This window comes from Vollenhovia emeryi, unplaced genomic scaffold (genome assembly GCF_000949405.1).
Source record: "Vollenhovia emeryi isolate VEMERY1.0 unplaced genomic scaffold, V.emery_V1.0 DF939213.1, whole genome shotgun sequence".
NCBI lineage: Eukaryota > Metazoa > Arthropoda > Insecta > Hymenoptera > Formicidae > Vollenhovia > Vollenhovia emeryi.
In genome coordinates this window covers 122237-138473 of record NW_011967153.1, presented here as the reverse complement: position 1 = coordinate 138473, position 16237 = coordinate 122237, and the positions used below count along the sequence as shown (strand labels likewise).

The following is a 16237-nucleotide window of genomic DNA, read 5'->3' as shown; positions in this document are numbered from 1 at the left end:
CCCGCAGATTGGCAACTCGCGTGCCGATGTCTTCGGAAGACAATACAATAGCTCCGCCATTTTTTATATTATATAAAATAAAAAATATATTAAAATAGCTTAAAGTATAAGTAAATAGTACATATAATTTTTAAAGTGTCATATAATTTATTCTCCTAGCAAAAAATTCCCCAAAAATGGATCATTTTCGGCCGTCTAAATGCATTTCCCCCCTTAATGAAAAAGATGGTACATTTAGTATATATGTATGTGTGGGTATACGTGTACATGTGTATACAAACATATACAGAGTGTCCCAATTTAATGTGCCACACAAAATAACTTTTTATTTTTGATCGCAGAATAAATATTTCAGATAAAAGTTGTTTGGTTCGAAGGGGGACATAAGATGGTGCCATTAGTTTAATCTTGACAAGTTGTTTTAAGGTTACGTAAAGGTCGTTTCCAATTTTTTAAATGGAACCCCCTATTGTTTATTATGCTATCTTATTCTACTAATTAATGTGAATTACTTTTGTCTGAAACATTTTTCGATTTGCCTAATACTTTATGAGATATTCAAGATAAAATTTTAACTTTTTTAATGTTTAGCTTATGATATCTCGATAATTGTTAGTCGGAGGGAAAAATAGTACCAGACTTTTTTTACTTGATTTCGTCGCAGAAATATGCTGTTGCAATAGGGTTCCAATTAGTGAAAATTTTTGTGTATTGTAACATACACAAAATTTACATACACAACTGAATTTAGACAAAAGTACTTGTATTAAATTGCGTGTACAAACTCAAAATTTTAAACCTATTATTTTACAGTTTTATAAAATTTGTACTCTTGAATTATTATTTTTACGTCCATTTGTTAAATAAATTTACACACACATTTGTTGTTTTAACATCTGCTATGTTCCACAAGTAGAAACTTCGGCTACGTTCCTCTTGATACGTACTTAATTCTAGATCTTGGTACACAAGACCTCCATGAATATATATAGGCATTTCTGAAGAAATTTTTGCAACAGATGCAACGTTTCAGACAATTTGTATAATCAACCAACGCATTTGGCAGTAAACTTCTACTATATGGTATCCTAGGAAAAAAAGAATTTCACTTATTTTATATTATTAGATCAGATATTATCTAGATAAGTGGCATAATTTTTGTAAATTTTTTCCCTATAATTTTATAGACTGTTTCGAAATCCAGTTCTTTCTGGCGCAATCGAAGACAATTCAGCTATGTAAAGTAGGTACTTATATGTACAGTCTTATTTATTAATGCCTGAACCCAAGGTTTACTAGGATACACACTTTCATATTCTTTATTCTCAACTATAAATCGATGAGGTTCATGCTGTAGCTCACACAGCTTCTATAGAAGTGTGTGATAGTACAATAGGAATCACTAATGCCTTCCCACATGGATTTGGGCACATATCAACACATTTATACACTTTGCACATACATATTATACATGAAAAGTGAATTTGTGTTCTACCTGTTTCTAAATTTATATGGGAAAGCACGAGTCATTTTTAGTGTACATACATACTGGTTAAAACGCAGTGATTTGTATAAACGAGATAAATGATGATAAAAATACAGGTACAGGCATTAAAAATAAGCCTGTACATACATATTACGTACAGCCTAAAACTCAGTGAGTTGTATGGATGAGAAAAATGAAGATAAAATGCAGGTCCAGGCATTAATGAAGAAGATTGTACCTTTCGTATATGTATAAGTATGGGTATACATGTACATGTGTATACAAACATGTATATATGTATATCTATAAACTTATACATATGTATGCACATACGCATAGCTAATGCGTGACTGCATGTGTTGATAGCACACACACAAAAGTACGCGCGCGCGTGTATATGAATGTACGAAATACTGAAAGAAGAGACAAACCTATATCGCCGCACTGTTGCGGCTGATAATTGTTTAAGACTTGGAAATTTACTCTCCAAAGGACTCTCATTCTTCGAATTATCTTTGATTATACATGGATTCATTGAAACGTCCAAATGGAACGGTCGAATAAAAATTTCTATTGGTAAACTGAATAGCGAATTATATGACACATAGAAAGCTCCGAGATCTGGTATATCGGCGATGCTTTCTGGTACGGTTCTCAACGCGTTGTAGGAAACGTCCAGTACCCACAAAGCACTCAACTTCCCAATATAATATGGTAATTCTGTTATCTATAAATAATGATGCGTTATCATTAACCGCGGAAAGTCATTAATCATTCCTACATGCAACAGATTTAATTAATTAGTTGTTTCACTTTTGATATTTTATTAAACGTATAACCTACCAAATTTTTACTCATATAAAGGAAGAGTAATGTTTTTCTGATCTTAGGTTGTGCTAACCATAACCATTTATATTTACTGGAAATTCCAATGCAATTTTGTGACAGATTCAGGAATTTTACAGAAGGTAAAGTGCCTAATTGCACTGGCAGGTCGCAAATTTTATTGTTTGGTAAATTCACTTCTTCTAGTTTCAACCATTGTGTAACGTTGTTATGATTGTAAGAGAATGGATTGTAAATTTTATTAAATATTATCATTTGCATCATTTCTCTTAAAGTCCTACGTCTTTTAGTAAACTTATGTTCTGTAATCGAATGCGTTCGTTTAGACATATCTTCGACTCCTATTGAGAAAACCTATTTGGGTTTAAGTTCGGTAAATCAGCTTTAAACCTGCAATATTTGATATAATATATAAATTGCATTAATTCTACGATCTTTTATTACAACATTATATCATGCCATCTGTAACAGTTGTATAAATAATTACTAACCATTGCAATCAATTTTCTCATGTTGAGTTTGGGAAAATCAAAGTTCATACCTCTAATTTTTGTTCAATTATACCGCGGATCGCCTTATACTCATTTGCGTAATAACGTCTGTCGTTCTTAAGAGATTTTTAATGTATAATGTTACGGATTTCTTGATGGAAATTGGTGACGATGATGACTTAGTCGCGAGTCTTGGGGTTACTGCCGTTTACCTACTGTTATGTATTGGTTTATATTGGTATCGACGGCGAAATCAATTTACAAACAGTATGACGGGTGACATTTGACATTAGAATTATTAGTTAGGTTGAACAATCCGACACAACTGGCTACAAGAAAATTTCGTTTATTTTAAATACAACGTTTCGGCCATAGGTTTAGGCCCTTTACAAGTGTACAGCATTAAGTCAGCATACGGTATGTGTTTAAATGCCATTAGGCCCAGTTAGGCATATCGCTACACAGACATAATGTCTCTCTAGATTTGTCTGCTTGCTGTATGAGTGCACTGCTTTGATGCAGTACACTTGAAAAGGGCCAAAATCCATGGCCAAAACGTTGTGTTGAAAATAAAGTAAATTTTACTGTAGCCAGATTATTCAACTTAACTGTTAATCAAGCATTGGCGATTCAATACTCGAAACTCTGATTAAAATTATTATTTAAAATAAGCTCTCAGGCCGGTACTCATAGCCCGTTCCTATTTAAAGATTATCTTAAGCAATGTCTTAAGATGCTAATACGACTATGAGTACCGGCCTTGATAATAATGCTTATTCTAGAATTGGTTCGAGAGAGTGCGTAACTTTCATTTCTATGTTATCAGAAAACTGGATTTGATTAAAAGTTTATCGCTATCCAACTTTTTTACTTTTTAAACATTTGCAACAGAGAAATAAACATATTCGTGAAATGTGTAATAGATTAGTTATTGCCGTTCACTGACATGTGTCGTTTCTTACATTATTAGATCAATACCAGCGGAATCTACTTGTAAAGAGTACGGAGGTAGCACGTTTTAAATAAGAATCTATTATTTAAAATATAATAAAATGGGCACTTAATGGTAACTGTTACTTTAGAATTAAAAAAATTAGTTCTTATCTGTGATTTCTACGAGTTGTTATTGAAACACTGCTAATTTATTAAATGTAATAGACCGTAAACTGCTATTTAACTTGGTAATTTTTTAAATATTAGTAATATTCGAAACAACATCGTGCGGTACTCGTCATATATTTGAATTAATTCGATGTATCTCCGGTTTATCATTAACACGCACAAAAGCGATTTGCGCCGTTGGTGGTTCGTGCGTGCGTGCAACTTTTGCGAAGACTTAGCAAACAGCTCCCTCTTATCACTCCCCCTATATGTAAGGCAAGGCCTGTTCGATACCATTTCAGGATCTTCAATAACCTATCCGTGTAACAAGCGCGATAGGAGCTGTCAGCCCGCACCCACACGCCGCGAGGGTGCCGCACGTTGTTCCGGAGCGGCGGATAAGCGCAGGTGTGTCGCACAAAATTGTCTGATCGACGTGTCGAGTGCATTGACCTTGATGGCCTTCGCCGAGGGGTCTCTATTCGATGACAATTGATGCTGCACCCGAAATAATGCATCGGGACGACCCGCGAGGAGAACACGCTGCACTTCCTGTGATCACGCGGATAAGGGACCGTGATACTCGAGTACTTAGCAGAGATACAACCGGGCTGATTGTCATCGAGGCGGGAACACGATTCGCCGTAATCATTCGCGTTTAATTGGCCGCGCGGCGATCGCTGTGCCTCGATCGCAGCCGCGCGGTACGCCGGCCACCTCAATCCGATTCCGAGGTAAGCTCCCGATTCCCCTGATGTAAACGCGTCTACATCCGATCGCGCGTATGATACCGCGGTTTATCGCCGCGCAGCGGAGCGCGCTTCTATCTGGCTCGTGGAAGCGCACGGAGCGGACGTTAAGACTACTTGGTGAGATCGTACGGATATAAGAGTCTCTCATTTTATACCGCATAAACATCCGTACTTATTTTCTCCCCTGCCAATTAATTTGTAGGTGTATTGACATTCTCTCACGCAACGTTTATAAATCTGCAGAAGCAGCCGTGATCGAATAGCTGGAGTAAGAGGGAGAGAAATTTTTTTTATCATTGAAATTATTTAAGTAACGCTCGCAAAAGAAAACTAACGCACATAAGATGCGACGCGGCGAACAGGGGCGCGGATCGCTCCATCGTTTCTTTTTCAGAGGGACAAATTATCCGATTACAGACCGAAGAGGAAAAGCGGCTGTTGTCGTGTTCGACAAACGTATATCACGTAAATTCGGCCAGTTCAAAACATTGTGCGTTACAAATTCGCCGCCGACACGCCCGAGGTCAGCGATCCTCTTCAAGGATACAGCGGACAGTCAGATTCCTTCCCGCGGGAGCGCCAGTTACAATCGATCCTGACGCCGTTGGTAGCCGGACGGGTCCTGGACGCGCGCGCGCGCGCCTCTTCCTCTTCCGATTTCCAAATGTACGTTGATTTGTCTGCGTCTTGGGAGTAGCGTGAGCGGCGCAACACCGAACGTCTACCCCGGGCGAGGTGATGAATCAGGCATCGTTCGTCGTCCACGTCGTGGCCCTGTACTCACCCTCGCTCGACATTAGCCGCGAGACTACTCCATCAAGCGCGCCAGACGATACGACTGTTGGCGAGGCTCGATCTCTCCCGGCCCCTTCACGTCCCTCCCGTCCCACGGGAGACCGGTGGTCATTTCCACCTATCCGCGTCCCGGACTTGCCACAAAAATGACCCGTCTCTCGGTGCACTCGGTCCCGCAAGTTGCGCGAGAAGGGCTTCCGTGGGCTTCTCTCGAAGCCCGTGAAGATAATTAACCGAGCGCCGAAACAAAACCGACCGAAAGGAAGCTCGTTTTATTCAAAGCGATAAAATGTAGACTTAGATTTTTATTTTATAAATATGCGAGAATCCCCCCCTTCTGTGCGAATGAAACGATTGACTGCCCTTAAGAAAAAGAACTGATTGGCAGCATCGGTAACTGATGAATCGATAACTCGTGGCGTTCTATCGGTGAGTGATTACGGGAGTCAACTATTGGTAATGTTTCTCAGTTAATGTTCAGTTTTAATGATCAGTTTCTACTTCACTCTGAAAAACTGGTTAGACAATGATTGTTATCATAAGTAACTAAGTGCTGATGAGTAACTAAGTACTGATCTGTGTTGAATTACTGACGATAACAATCACTGTGCGACTAGTTTTTCAAAGTGATGTAGAAACTGATTGTTAAAACTGGACATTAACTGAGGAACATTACCAGTAACTGACTCTTGTAATCAGTCACTGAGAACGCTACAAGTTACTGATTCAATATCATCAGTTACTGATGCTGCTTACACAAACAATAATAGTAATAAAATACTTGTGTAATATATATATATATATACATTGTTATAAAAAGTGTTTAACAGAACGGGTGAAAGGGAACTGAACTGACAACTGGACACTGACTGGATAACTGATCAGCTACAACTGGTGACTCAACTGATGGTTCAACTAGAACTGGAAGTTTTATCAATTACTGATGAATATAAAACTGAACAAATTACCAGTTTTTGTATCAGTAACTGATAATTTTATCACTTAGGGCCAGTTTCACAAACGCCGATCAACCGTTGACCGAAGGTTAATTGATTCTCTTTCTTAGATAACCAAATAGAATAAGACAAGAAGTTGACTGAACTCTAGTTAACAGTTAAGACTTAACCGACGATTGTGAAATTGGCCTTTACTCATCAATATAAAACTGAATAAATGACCAGTTTTTATATCAGTATCTGGTAAAATTGTTTCAATATACTGGTTGTGCTGTCATCAGTTACAATTATCAGTTATCCATCAGTGATCAACTTTTTTATCAGTTTTGACTGCATTTTTTTTAAGGGTGCAATTCGGTTACGTTTTTCGGCGTATCATCGAAAACCAAGCCTGCGAAAATTATATCACATATTTGCGCCAAGAATATGCTGTGTACTAAAGAGGATCTTTAATTTTTTCCCCGCAAATATTCCCTTTTATTTTTGACACAGTTTCCGAGGGATTGCTCCGCGTTCTCGAGGAAATGCGGCTGGAAGGGAGGAACGGGCGAGGGGAGAATCCTCGATATCCTCGATATCCTGCGGCGAGGGCCCGTAAATAAGGCGCAGCGCGCAGTTCCTTTCTCCCTTTCGACGCGTAAACACGAAGCGTTGAAACGTGCACGGACACTAGATAAGGTGAATCCGCGCAGATTCCGAGAATGCATATAATTAAGCACGCCGCGTGTATTGCCGCGCGCCCGTGTGCGCATGGCACGTATCGTACACACGTGCAGGAGGAGGCTTTGTACAGTGTGCGAGACGTGCTTACGCGTGCCTTATATAGACACGCGTAAGTATATGCGCCGAGTTCGACGGGGTGAATCTCTGCCACCCCTGTCAACCCTTAATCGTCCGTTTCTCCGTTAATTTCTTATAGTACTAACAATAAGTGCCTCTTTCATTTTACAAAAAGAGAAAAGGGTAGATATTTCCGTTTTACCAGGAACGGCATGTTCAAATCTTTAAATGATAGTTTTATCGTATTAGTGATACAGCAAATCTATAAAAGATGTCTATAGCGTACTCTGAGAAAAAAGCAGCAACCCATTTTGGGGCCCACAATTAGTAATCGAATTATTTGGATTGTACGCAACTCTAATCTGGGTAAAATTTTGACCGTTTTTTATAGTTAAGCAACTTAACATTTCGGTTAGTGCCTCTTAAGTGAAAATGATCTTTACGTTACTGAATATCGACAGAACTAATTGAGATAATTGATTAGTATTACTTAAAAATTTTTGATATAGCTAGAATAGTTAATTGCGACTTTTAGTTACGCGGGGTAAAATTCGTAAAAGATTAGGATTACGAACAATCCAAATAATTCGATTACTACTTGTGGGTCCCAAAATGGGCTAACTGTCTTTTTTTCCTCGGAGTTTCTTTTTCCGGAATAACAAGTGTTTTGTTTCGAGTAATTTAGCAATGATTATTTATGTGTCTTTAATTAGAACTGTCGTATCGAAAGAGGGACAAGAATAATTTCAACTTCTCTGAGCGCATGGATGTCATGACGATGACAATTGATTGTATTCATTCCGAGAGATATTAACGCTCCTATTTATTTTCGTTCTTTACTCGTAAACACACATACAGTTACGTTCTCCTCGTATCTTTCTTTCTCTCATAAGGGCGCTAATTTTGATGTAAGATACACATTTATAGTCTGAGTAGAATGGTTTGGTCTCTTAAAGACTGAAGACAATGTTTTATATTTTAAATCTTTGTCTCAAAGTGACGCACAATAACTGCTATCTTCAGAGTACAAGCTAGCCATTCCTGTCATGCCCGTAGGGCCAGTTTCACAAACGTCGGTTAACTGCTAACCGTCAGTTAATTGAGTCCCCCCCCTCTCTCTCTCTCTCTCTCTGTTTCTGTCTCTGTCTCTTCTTCTAGATAATAAGATAAAAAATACAGGGAGTTGACTAAACTCTGGTTAACAGTTAACCAATGTTTGTAAAACTGGCTCTTAACAGCGGACTAATAGCGGGAAGGTTTGCGAATTAAGTATCAGACGTCCGAGGTTTTCCAGGCCGATCCTGATTCCTCGTCCGACGCTCCGCGGTGATCTATGGATCAGATCGCGTTTGCCGTGCCGGGCAACGCGTGTCCATTCCCCCTCGCGTGTCTACTTTATTATCAGGCCTCAAATGAGAATTTATGCAGACATAAACGCTCGTGTCAGCAATGCACCCCGCGTAGGTGGGGGGACACGGAGTTGAGCAGGCATCTATCACACGGCGGTGCCGACCACGGCCGTTCCGCCCGCAGCGCACTGCAAGTCCTTGTCGCGCAAGGATCGCTCGGCATTCGAGAAATGTCGGCACCGAGTGGCAGAAGACGCCTCGTTCACGGGAAGGAAGGGCCTCGGGGAATTTCGCGTGATCGATCTGGAATAATCCTTTCCCCCCGTTTAAAAACTCAATCTTTCACGAGACCTTTAAGAAACTCAGTCGAGCAAGACACCCGTCCCGGACAGGAGGATCCAGGTTCGAATCCTGGCTGAGATGATATTTTCGGCAATAAATTCTTTACAGTTCGGTTTTGAAGAATGCTTTAGTATAATATTAAACCAACTATCAATTTAATTAGGTCAGCTTCAGATTGTGTTTCAAGACCGGAATCGGCGCGCAGTTGCCGTGTTAAAGCCTAATCTACAATGTGTTCTCTGCATCTACAAACATTCTAATTTAACTCACAGATAAATTTAATATCGCCAGTAGTTAAAAATCAATGATATCTAATTTTAATGACCTACACTGCCCAATGTTTTTATTTAAAAAAACTGTTTTGTAAAATAAAACAACTGTTTTTTAAATAAAAACATTGGCCAATGTAGGTCATTAAAATTAGATATCATTCATTCTATTTTATATAAACAAATCGAAGCGCTTAAAAAATTTGTCGACAATGTACGATTGCACAGTGTATAATACACAATTTATTCACTTGTGCAAATTTTTTAAACTTATTTATTGACTACAAAATAGAATGCTCCTAGACGCAAAGAGCACGTTGTAGATTAGGCTTAAAAGATGTGCAGTGATGGACAGAGTTGCAACCCTTTTTTTAAAATAAATTTAGGAAAGGAGGGAATGTTTTTTAACAAGTCGACCTAACTGGCAAGAAGTGATCTTTATTTGGTTTACAACGTTTCGACCCTTTAACCAAGACCCTTTAATCAGGTCGAAACGTTGTTAACCAAATAAAGATCACTTCTTGCCAGTTAGGTCGATTTATTAAAAAATATTCCCTCCTTGAATCATCACTAGCGACAATAAGACTTATTTAACTTGTAAATTTAGGAACTCGAGAATTAGGTAGGAAACGCTTAAAGTGGTTTCGGAATGGCCACCGAGTAAAATATTCCTCGGAGAAATTTTGAAACGTAACCCTAAATGCAGGTTCCTAAACTCATTAAAAAAAGTGTCGCAACCATCCTGTCAATCGCTGTGTACGCAAAAAGATACTATTAAGTACTAAGATCTGACTTGATCGTATTAGGCGTTTCTATCATTTGTGTTATTCAGGTATTACGGTCGAGTTTACTTATTATTAGTCAAATAAGTTGTTATAGATAATTCACTAGGATTTGAAATAGCAGTACGATCAATTGTATTTCCCGCCTTCAACCGAAGACTGCGCTTTTGTATATTAATTTCCAAATTGGAACGTAATTCAGCGCAGCTGTACGTTTGAAGAGCAATTGAAAAAATTTGTGAATCATCGTTTCTTTGTAATTAATTAATAATTTTTCTATCTGGCATTATTTAGACGGAATAGATTAATTGAACAAAGTTTTAATAGGAAATCGTTTGTATTTTGTATGAAGAGTTATGAAGTGTGATTAAAGAGGTTTGTGAGTAGTCCAGATAGTTTTAATTAAATATTTATCAACTCGGAAGTTTGCCGAAATTTAGTTAAGCATCATTCTTTCACGAATGATGCGCGCACGTCGAAGTTTCAAAACGCTACAACTCGGCGAAAAATCGACGTAGCGACATGAGCCGAAAATCTTCTTCGTTTTGTATCCCGCAGCTATCTACGTTGAGTGTGTGTGCTCTAATCATAAAATTTATATGCAGTAATGGAATAAATAGTAAAATGCTAAAATATAAATTATATTGTACAAGAGGCCCTCCACCACCCCCGCCGCGTTTAATCGACGGTCCTCTTTTCTTTACAATTTGGTTTTTACATTTTTATTATTTATTTCATTTTTTTATAATTTACTTTACAATGCAGACAATATTTTAAAAGAAATAATTACATTATAAAATTAAAAATATAATACCTGTACAATACCTACAATATTTCTCTTGATACATATGAAATATTCAATGTGCGTACAATAATACGAAATTCTTTTCATGTACTTATTATAATAAAGTTATTATTACTTCGTTAATTTATGTTACCTACTTTTTTTAACTATCGAATTATGCCCCCTGTCCCTGCCTATCCGAATCTCTACCTATCCGTATTCTAATCTGTAGATCTACCTATCCATTTTCTACCTACCCGTGTTTCAACATAATGAACCTACAAATCTTTAATTAATCGCGACGCGATTTTCTAGGGGGTTGACTTGGAGTTTAACGCGCTCGCGGGATTTAATAGGGGTTTCACTCTCGCACATATGTGAAAATATGTGTAGATAGAAGTATAACCCACCCGAATTGTAGCAAATGAAAAGAAATCATACTCCATCAGAGTGGCCAATATTGACCACTTAACCTCGTCGTAATTAGTGTTCCCTCGTTGGGCCAGATTGGACATACCTTTCGTTGCTCCTGGCCATACAATCTGGTCATTTTAACCAGAGATCAGGAAGGAAAAAAACTCCTTCCATAGTCGGTTATCGTCACCGACAAATATTTCGTATGGTTCGAATTTACGAGAGTCGATCGTATCGAAAAATGCATGATCACGAGAAGTTAATTAAAAGAGAATATTAATTAAAAAATCTTTACTGCATATACGTATCAAATTAATTTTTACTTTCGTTATTTATTCAAAAATATTAACTATCTCTTCGTAACTTGATCTTTGAATTTTAAATTCAAGTAGATATAGAAACAAATTTATTTCGCGTTAGAATGATTTTAATCATATTCCACGATAAATTAAAATTTATAATGTGAATAAAATTAAACAATTAATAATTTCTGGAAAAATTTTCTGGAAAAACCGATCGCGAAAACCGACCGCGAAAATACAAAGATGCGTGTGACTGCATGTATTCATGCGAGACGCATCTTGAAAGTACATATATCACGTATGTACATACGCAGGGTTGGGGAAGTTACTGTATAAAAGTATCTAGTTGCAGTTACAGTTTTTTTCGCTAAAAATGTAACTAGTTACAGTTACAAGTTACCAATTCTGAAAAGTAACGCGTTACAGTTACAGTTACTAAAAAAGTAACGAATCGTTACTTTGCAGTTACTCTCTTGCAATGAAAATAAAAATATTAAATCTGCGTGTGAATTGTGAAGTGTCGATAAAAGCGTTTATGTGCAAATGCAAGACCTAATGCAATCTGTAGAGGTTTAAAATATACATAAAATAACCCTTACTGTAACTGAATTAATAAGTTATAGTTACAGATGGAGAGAAAGCATCGAGGTTAAGTTAGAGTTACCAAAAAGAAACAAGGAAACTGGACCTGTAACTCCTACTTCCCAACCCTGTACATACGTACATACACAGATTAAATGATGTGAGATCCAGAAAAACGAAACTTTTTTCACAATTTCAATCGATATTGTAATTGCATATTATAACTTTGCATATTATAATAAATTAATAACTGCAAACAATATATAAAAATAAGTTAAAATTACAGTGCTCTCGATAAAATATATTAGGATCTTACGTCATACTATATTAATTTATATATCAATTCGTTAATAAAAATGGATAGGTTACAAGAGATTAGCTCGACGAATGTATCAATAATATTCGCCATATTTCGCTTGAGTTCTGTCATGTAATTTAATGATTCTCAAAGTGGAAAATAAGCTCGACATAGCATTTGAAATCTATCCATTTTAAGGCAACGAATATACATTTCTGTATCTACAAGATATATTACAAGATGTATATTCGTTGCCTTAATAAAAAAAGTTTTCAACTCACCGACCCGATGCGCAGCAGCGGAGTTTAACTACGTCGATTCTGTAACATAAAATTATAAGATTCACATTAAAATCAATTCAGGAAAATAATTTTTAAATTATTAAATTAGTATGGCTCATATGTGTTAAACACAAATTTCAAAGAATTTAAAGGACTCGGAGCCGTGACAGGGTGACAGTGTCTAAATATTCTATTCTGAGTTTATTGCGAAAAAAATCACCCTGGCCGAGGTGATATTTTTTCGCAATAAACTTAGAATAGAATATTTAGACACTACCACCCTGTCACGGCTCTGAGTTCCTTAAATTCTTTAAAATTTTTAATTATGTTAAATAAACAAGAAGATAAATTTTATACGAAACAAAAAATAATTACCATAAAGTTGCTCCGCCGTTGCCCGATGCCTCCTAGACCGCCGCCTCCTCTCAGACTCCTCCGTCTCGTACTGGCACAACGCGACACTCGCGAAAGAAAAGAAAGAACGCACAACACTCACTCCCGGTGTTAACCGACGCGGACGTCACTGCAGCGAGAACGAGAAACAATCGCGCGCGGAAACACGAGCCGAATCTGGCGAGATGGCATCGCGCGAAACGACGAGAACATTCCGGCGGGAAGGACTCGCGGAGATGCGCGAGGCTAAAGGCTGATGGCAGAGAACAATCCGTAAACGCTTGAGACTGTCTCAAGTCGTATACAATAGCCTTTCAGGACTTACGTTTCTCTCTGCCTTGCCCTACGTCTACGACTGAGACAGTCTTAAGCGTTTACGGATTGTTCCCTGCCATCAGCCAAAGCCTCGTCTACATAGAAGTCGTAAAGTCGTAGTCGTGAGAATAGTCGACTGCGATTGGTCAATTCTTATGTATCTGACGAAATTGATCAATCGCAGTCGATTATTCTTACGACTACGACTCTGCGACTCGCATTGTAGACCGCGCATAACTTGACGCGCGTCGCGAAAAAGGGAACCGAATGCGTGCGTTCGACACTCAATGAGAAATGATTCGTCGATCGATGTCGAAACGATGTCGAATCGACATCGATACCGTCAAATTGACGTCGATTCGACATCGTTTCGACATCGAACGACAAATCATTTCTCACTGGGCAGGGCGATTTCGCGCGAACACTTCTCTCGCAGCACATCACGCATGGAAAACTCGAATATCACTGCACGCGCGCGGAAACACGAGCCGAATCTGGCGAGATGGCATCGTGCGAAACGACGAGAACATTCCGGCGGAAAGGACTCGCGGAGATGCGCGAGGCTAACTTGACGCGCGTCGCGAAAAAGGGAACCGAATGCGTGCGTTCGACGGGGCGATTTCGCGCGAACACTTCTCTCGCAGCACATCACGCGTGGAAAACTCGAATATCACTGCACGCGCGAGGAGACACGAATCAAAGTTGAACAACTCGGTGCACTCCTGGCGCCCGAGAATACGACGGCGCCGTAGCGACGCCGACCGCGCGTGACATTTCGGCCGGGATTATCCACATTTACGCGTCTCGATGGACTACCACTCGCGAGGATCGAGTCTACGTCGCACGATTGTCGAACTGAACAATGTTACCGCACTTGTGCGTACCGTAAAACGCGTCGACCGACACACGAAACCGATTCACTGCGTGTCCACGGCGCTCCTCGAATGGATTAACATGGCGTCGTTCCCGGCAGCTACTGCGCGGCGCTGCTACTGCGGCACTACGCGAGTCCACAACGCGATGTATTTCGAATAGAGGAAACTGCAAGTTTCTCTCTCCTGAGGAACGAAAACGACGTCCCGCGGCACTTGCAGAATCGATCAGCTCGATCGCGCGGTTGTGGCGTCGTTTATTTACGCGGAAAATGATCGCGCACATCGCCCCGTGGCGTACGTGCCGGCGGCTCGAACGATAATGCGAAGCGCGAACGTCTTTGACCGCGCAGCGGTCGCCGGTGACGCGGCGGCTTGACGTAAACAATTACCGAGCGGCGCGCGGGGTTGAAAAACATGAAAACAATTTTGACGAATAAGTAATGAAAGATACGCCGTACCTGCTCCGTTGATTTTTACAGATAAACGGTTATCATTCTGCCTCGGTAACGGTTGGTCCGAGGGTTGGTCGCTGTGATCGCTTTGAAAAGTCTTTATTTCGATTATTTAAATGGCGCTCCTGAACGCGACAGAAATGGAAACTTTATGTTATATACGCGCGATTGTATACGTAATAATGTTAGATTATTTCTTAGCAAGCGATCGATGTATTGTAATTTTTGTTATCATTTTACCCGACGATTCGTATTACTTTGCGCTTTTGATCTGAAAGCGATAAATGTTTAACTTGAACCGACGAACATTGTAAAGCACAACGTGAGAGAGATTCACCCGAGTTTGATTGTTAAAAAAGTATTATCGCTCGAGGATGTATCGAAACTAACTAATAATTTATATATGTAATTCCTCGTATTTTCTCTTCCAATTATGCGTGATATTCATCGCGACAAATCACCGTAGAAATCAACGATACGATTACGGTTCACGACAATTACTTAAACGCGATTGATAAATGCTAAATATATCTCGTACGAGGCGATCGCGTTACGACGAGCGACGCGAGGACACACGAAATATCTGCCTCGGTCGACCGATCCGAGCCGGATTACGCGATAGATTGTTTTCGACCGAGGTGTTCACGGTGCTACGTCATGTTCTGGAACCGACGCTCGGCTTTCGACGAGATGTTTACCGCGCTCGGTCTATAGTGCTACGTCACTTCTTGGAATCAACCCTCGGTCTACGGCGCTCGGCAAAACAAAGTCACGCCGTACGTAGGATCATTCACGCGGCGACAGTCGGACGCATGTCGTGTTATTCTTTCTTGATACGTGTTCGCGAAAGTACGAGAAGAGACCGCGATTGTTCTCTGCGAATAATCAGTGATCGATATCATCGCGCGATCGCTGAATCCCCGCGATTTGCCATCGATGCTCGGTTAACCGGCAAGATGAATATCTCGCGCGATTCATACGTGAGATCTATACATCCGAGAATCAAAGCTCCAGTTAACTTTAAATTATTTCTTACGATAATTACGAACGATAATTGCTTATTTAAACGATGCTCGTGTTCGGACACATTTTGTATCATCGCATTAAGTCTCTCGTCGTTTCGAGTGTAATTTGTTGGCTGTTTCTAGATTGAAAACGCGAAATAATACACGAAATAGTGTATCGAGTGTTTTAACCAGCATTCATCGGTGATCTATTAATACTACTAGTTTATGTATTTTTTATGGAATCTATAAATAAAAATACAGGTGTGACATTAGGTTTGTTTTCTGTTCCTGCACTGGTGAACTAGTGCAGTAAGCCAGAATGAGAAAAAATATACTTGTCTCGCTCTAATTTATTGCACTAGTTCACCAGTGCAGGAACAGAAAACCAAGCAGAAAACAAACCCATTGAATTTTTAATTATTTTCGGACGATCGTGTCTCGATTAACCGTTAACTCAGTTGCGTTTATTGTACGGTGTCGAAGTTAAAATGTATAACTTTCAAGTTTTTCGTTTATTAACGTAAATGTATAATCTGGACATTTTTCTTTTATTAACGGTATCATACAAATGCTCGTTAGAATGCA

General features: G+C 39.2%; 1 protein-coding gene across 1 annotated transcript in view; it reads right to left on the bottom strand.

Moving 5' to 3' along the window:
• Positions 1 to 2871, bottom strand: part of LOC105561070 (leucine-rich repeat protein soc-2-like) — a 3478-nt gene extending 607 nt beyond the window's left edge. Inside the window, exons 1-3 of the mRNA XM_012010731.1 lie at positions 2824 to 2871; positions 2330 to 2686; positions 1918 to 2213 (exon numbers count right to left, since the gene is read on the bottom strand). Coding sequence (XP_011866121.1) covers positions 1918 to 2213; positions 2330 to 2686; positions 2824 to 2871 — 701 coding nt within the window. The remainder of the gene's footprint in view (positions 1 to 1917; positions 2214 to 2329; positions 2687 to 2823) is intronic.
• Positions 2872 to 16237: the final 13366 nt, after the last annotated feature.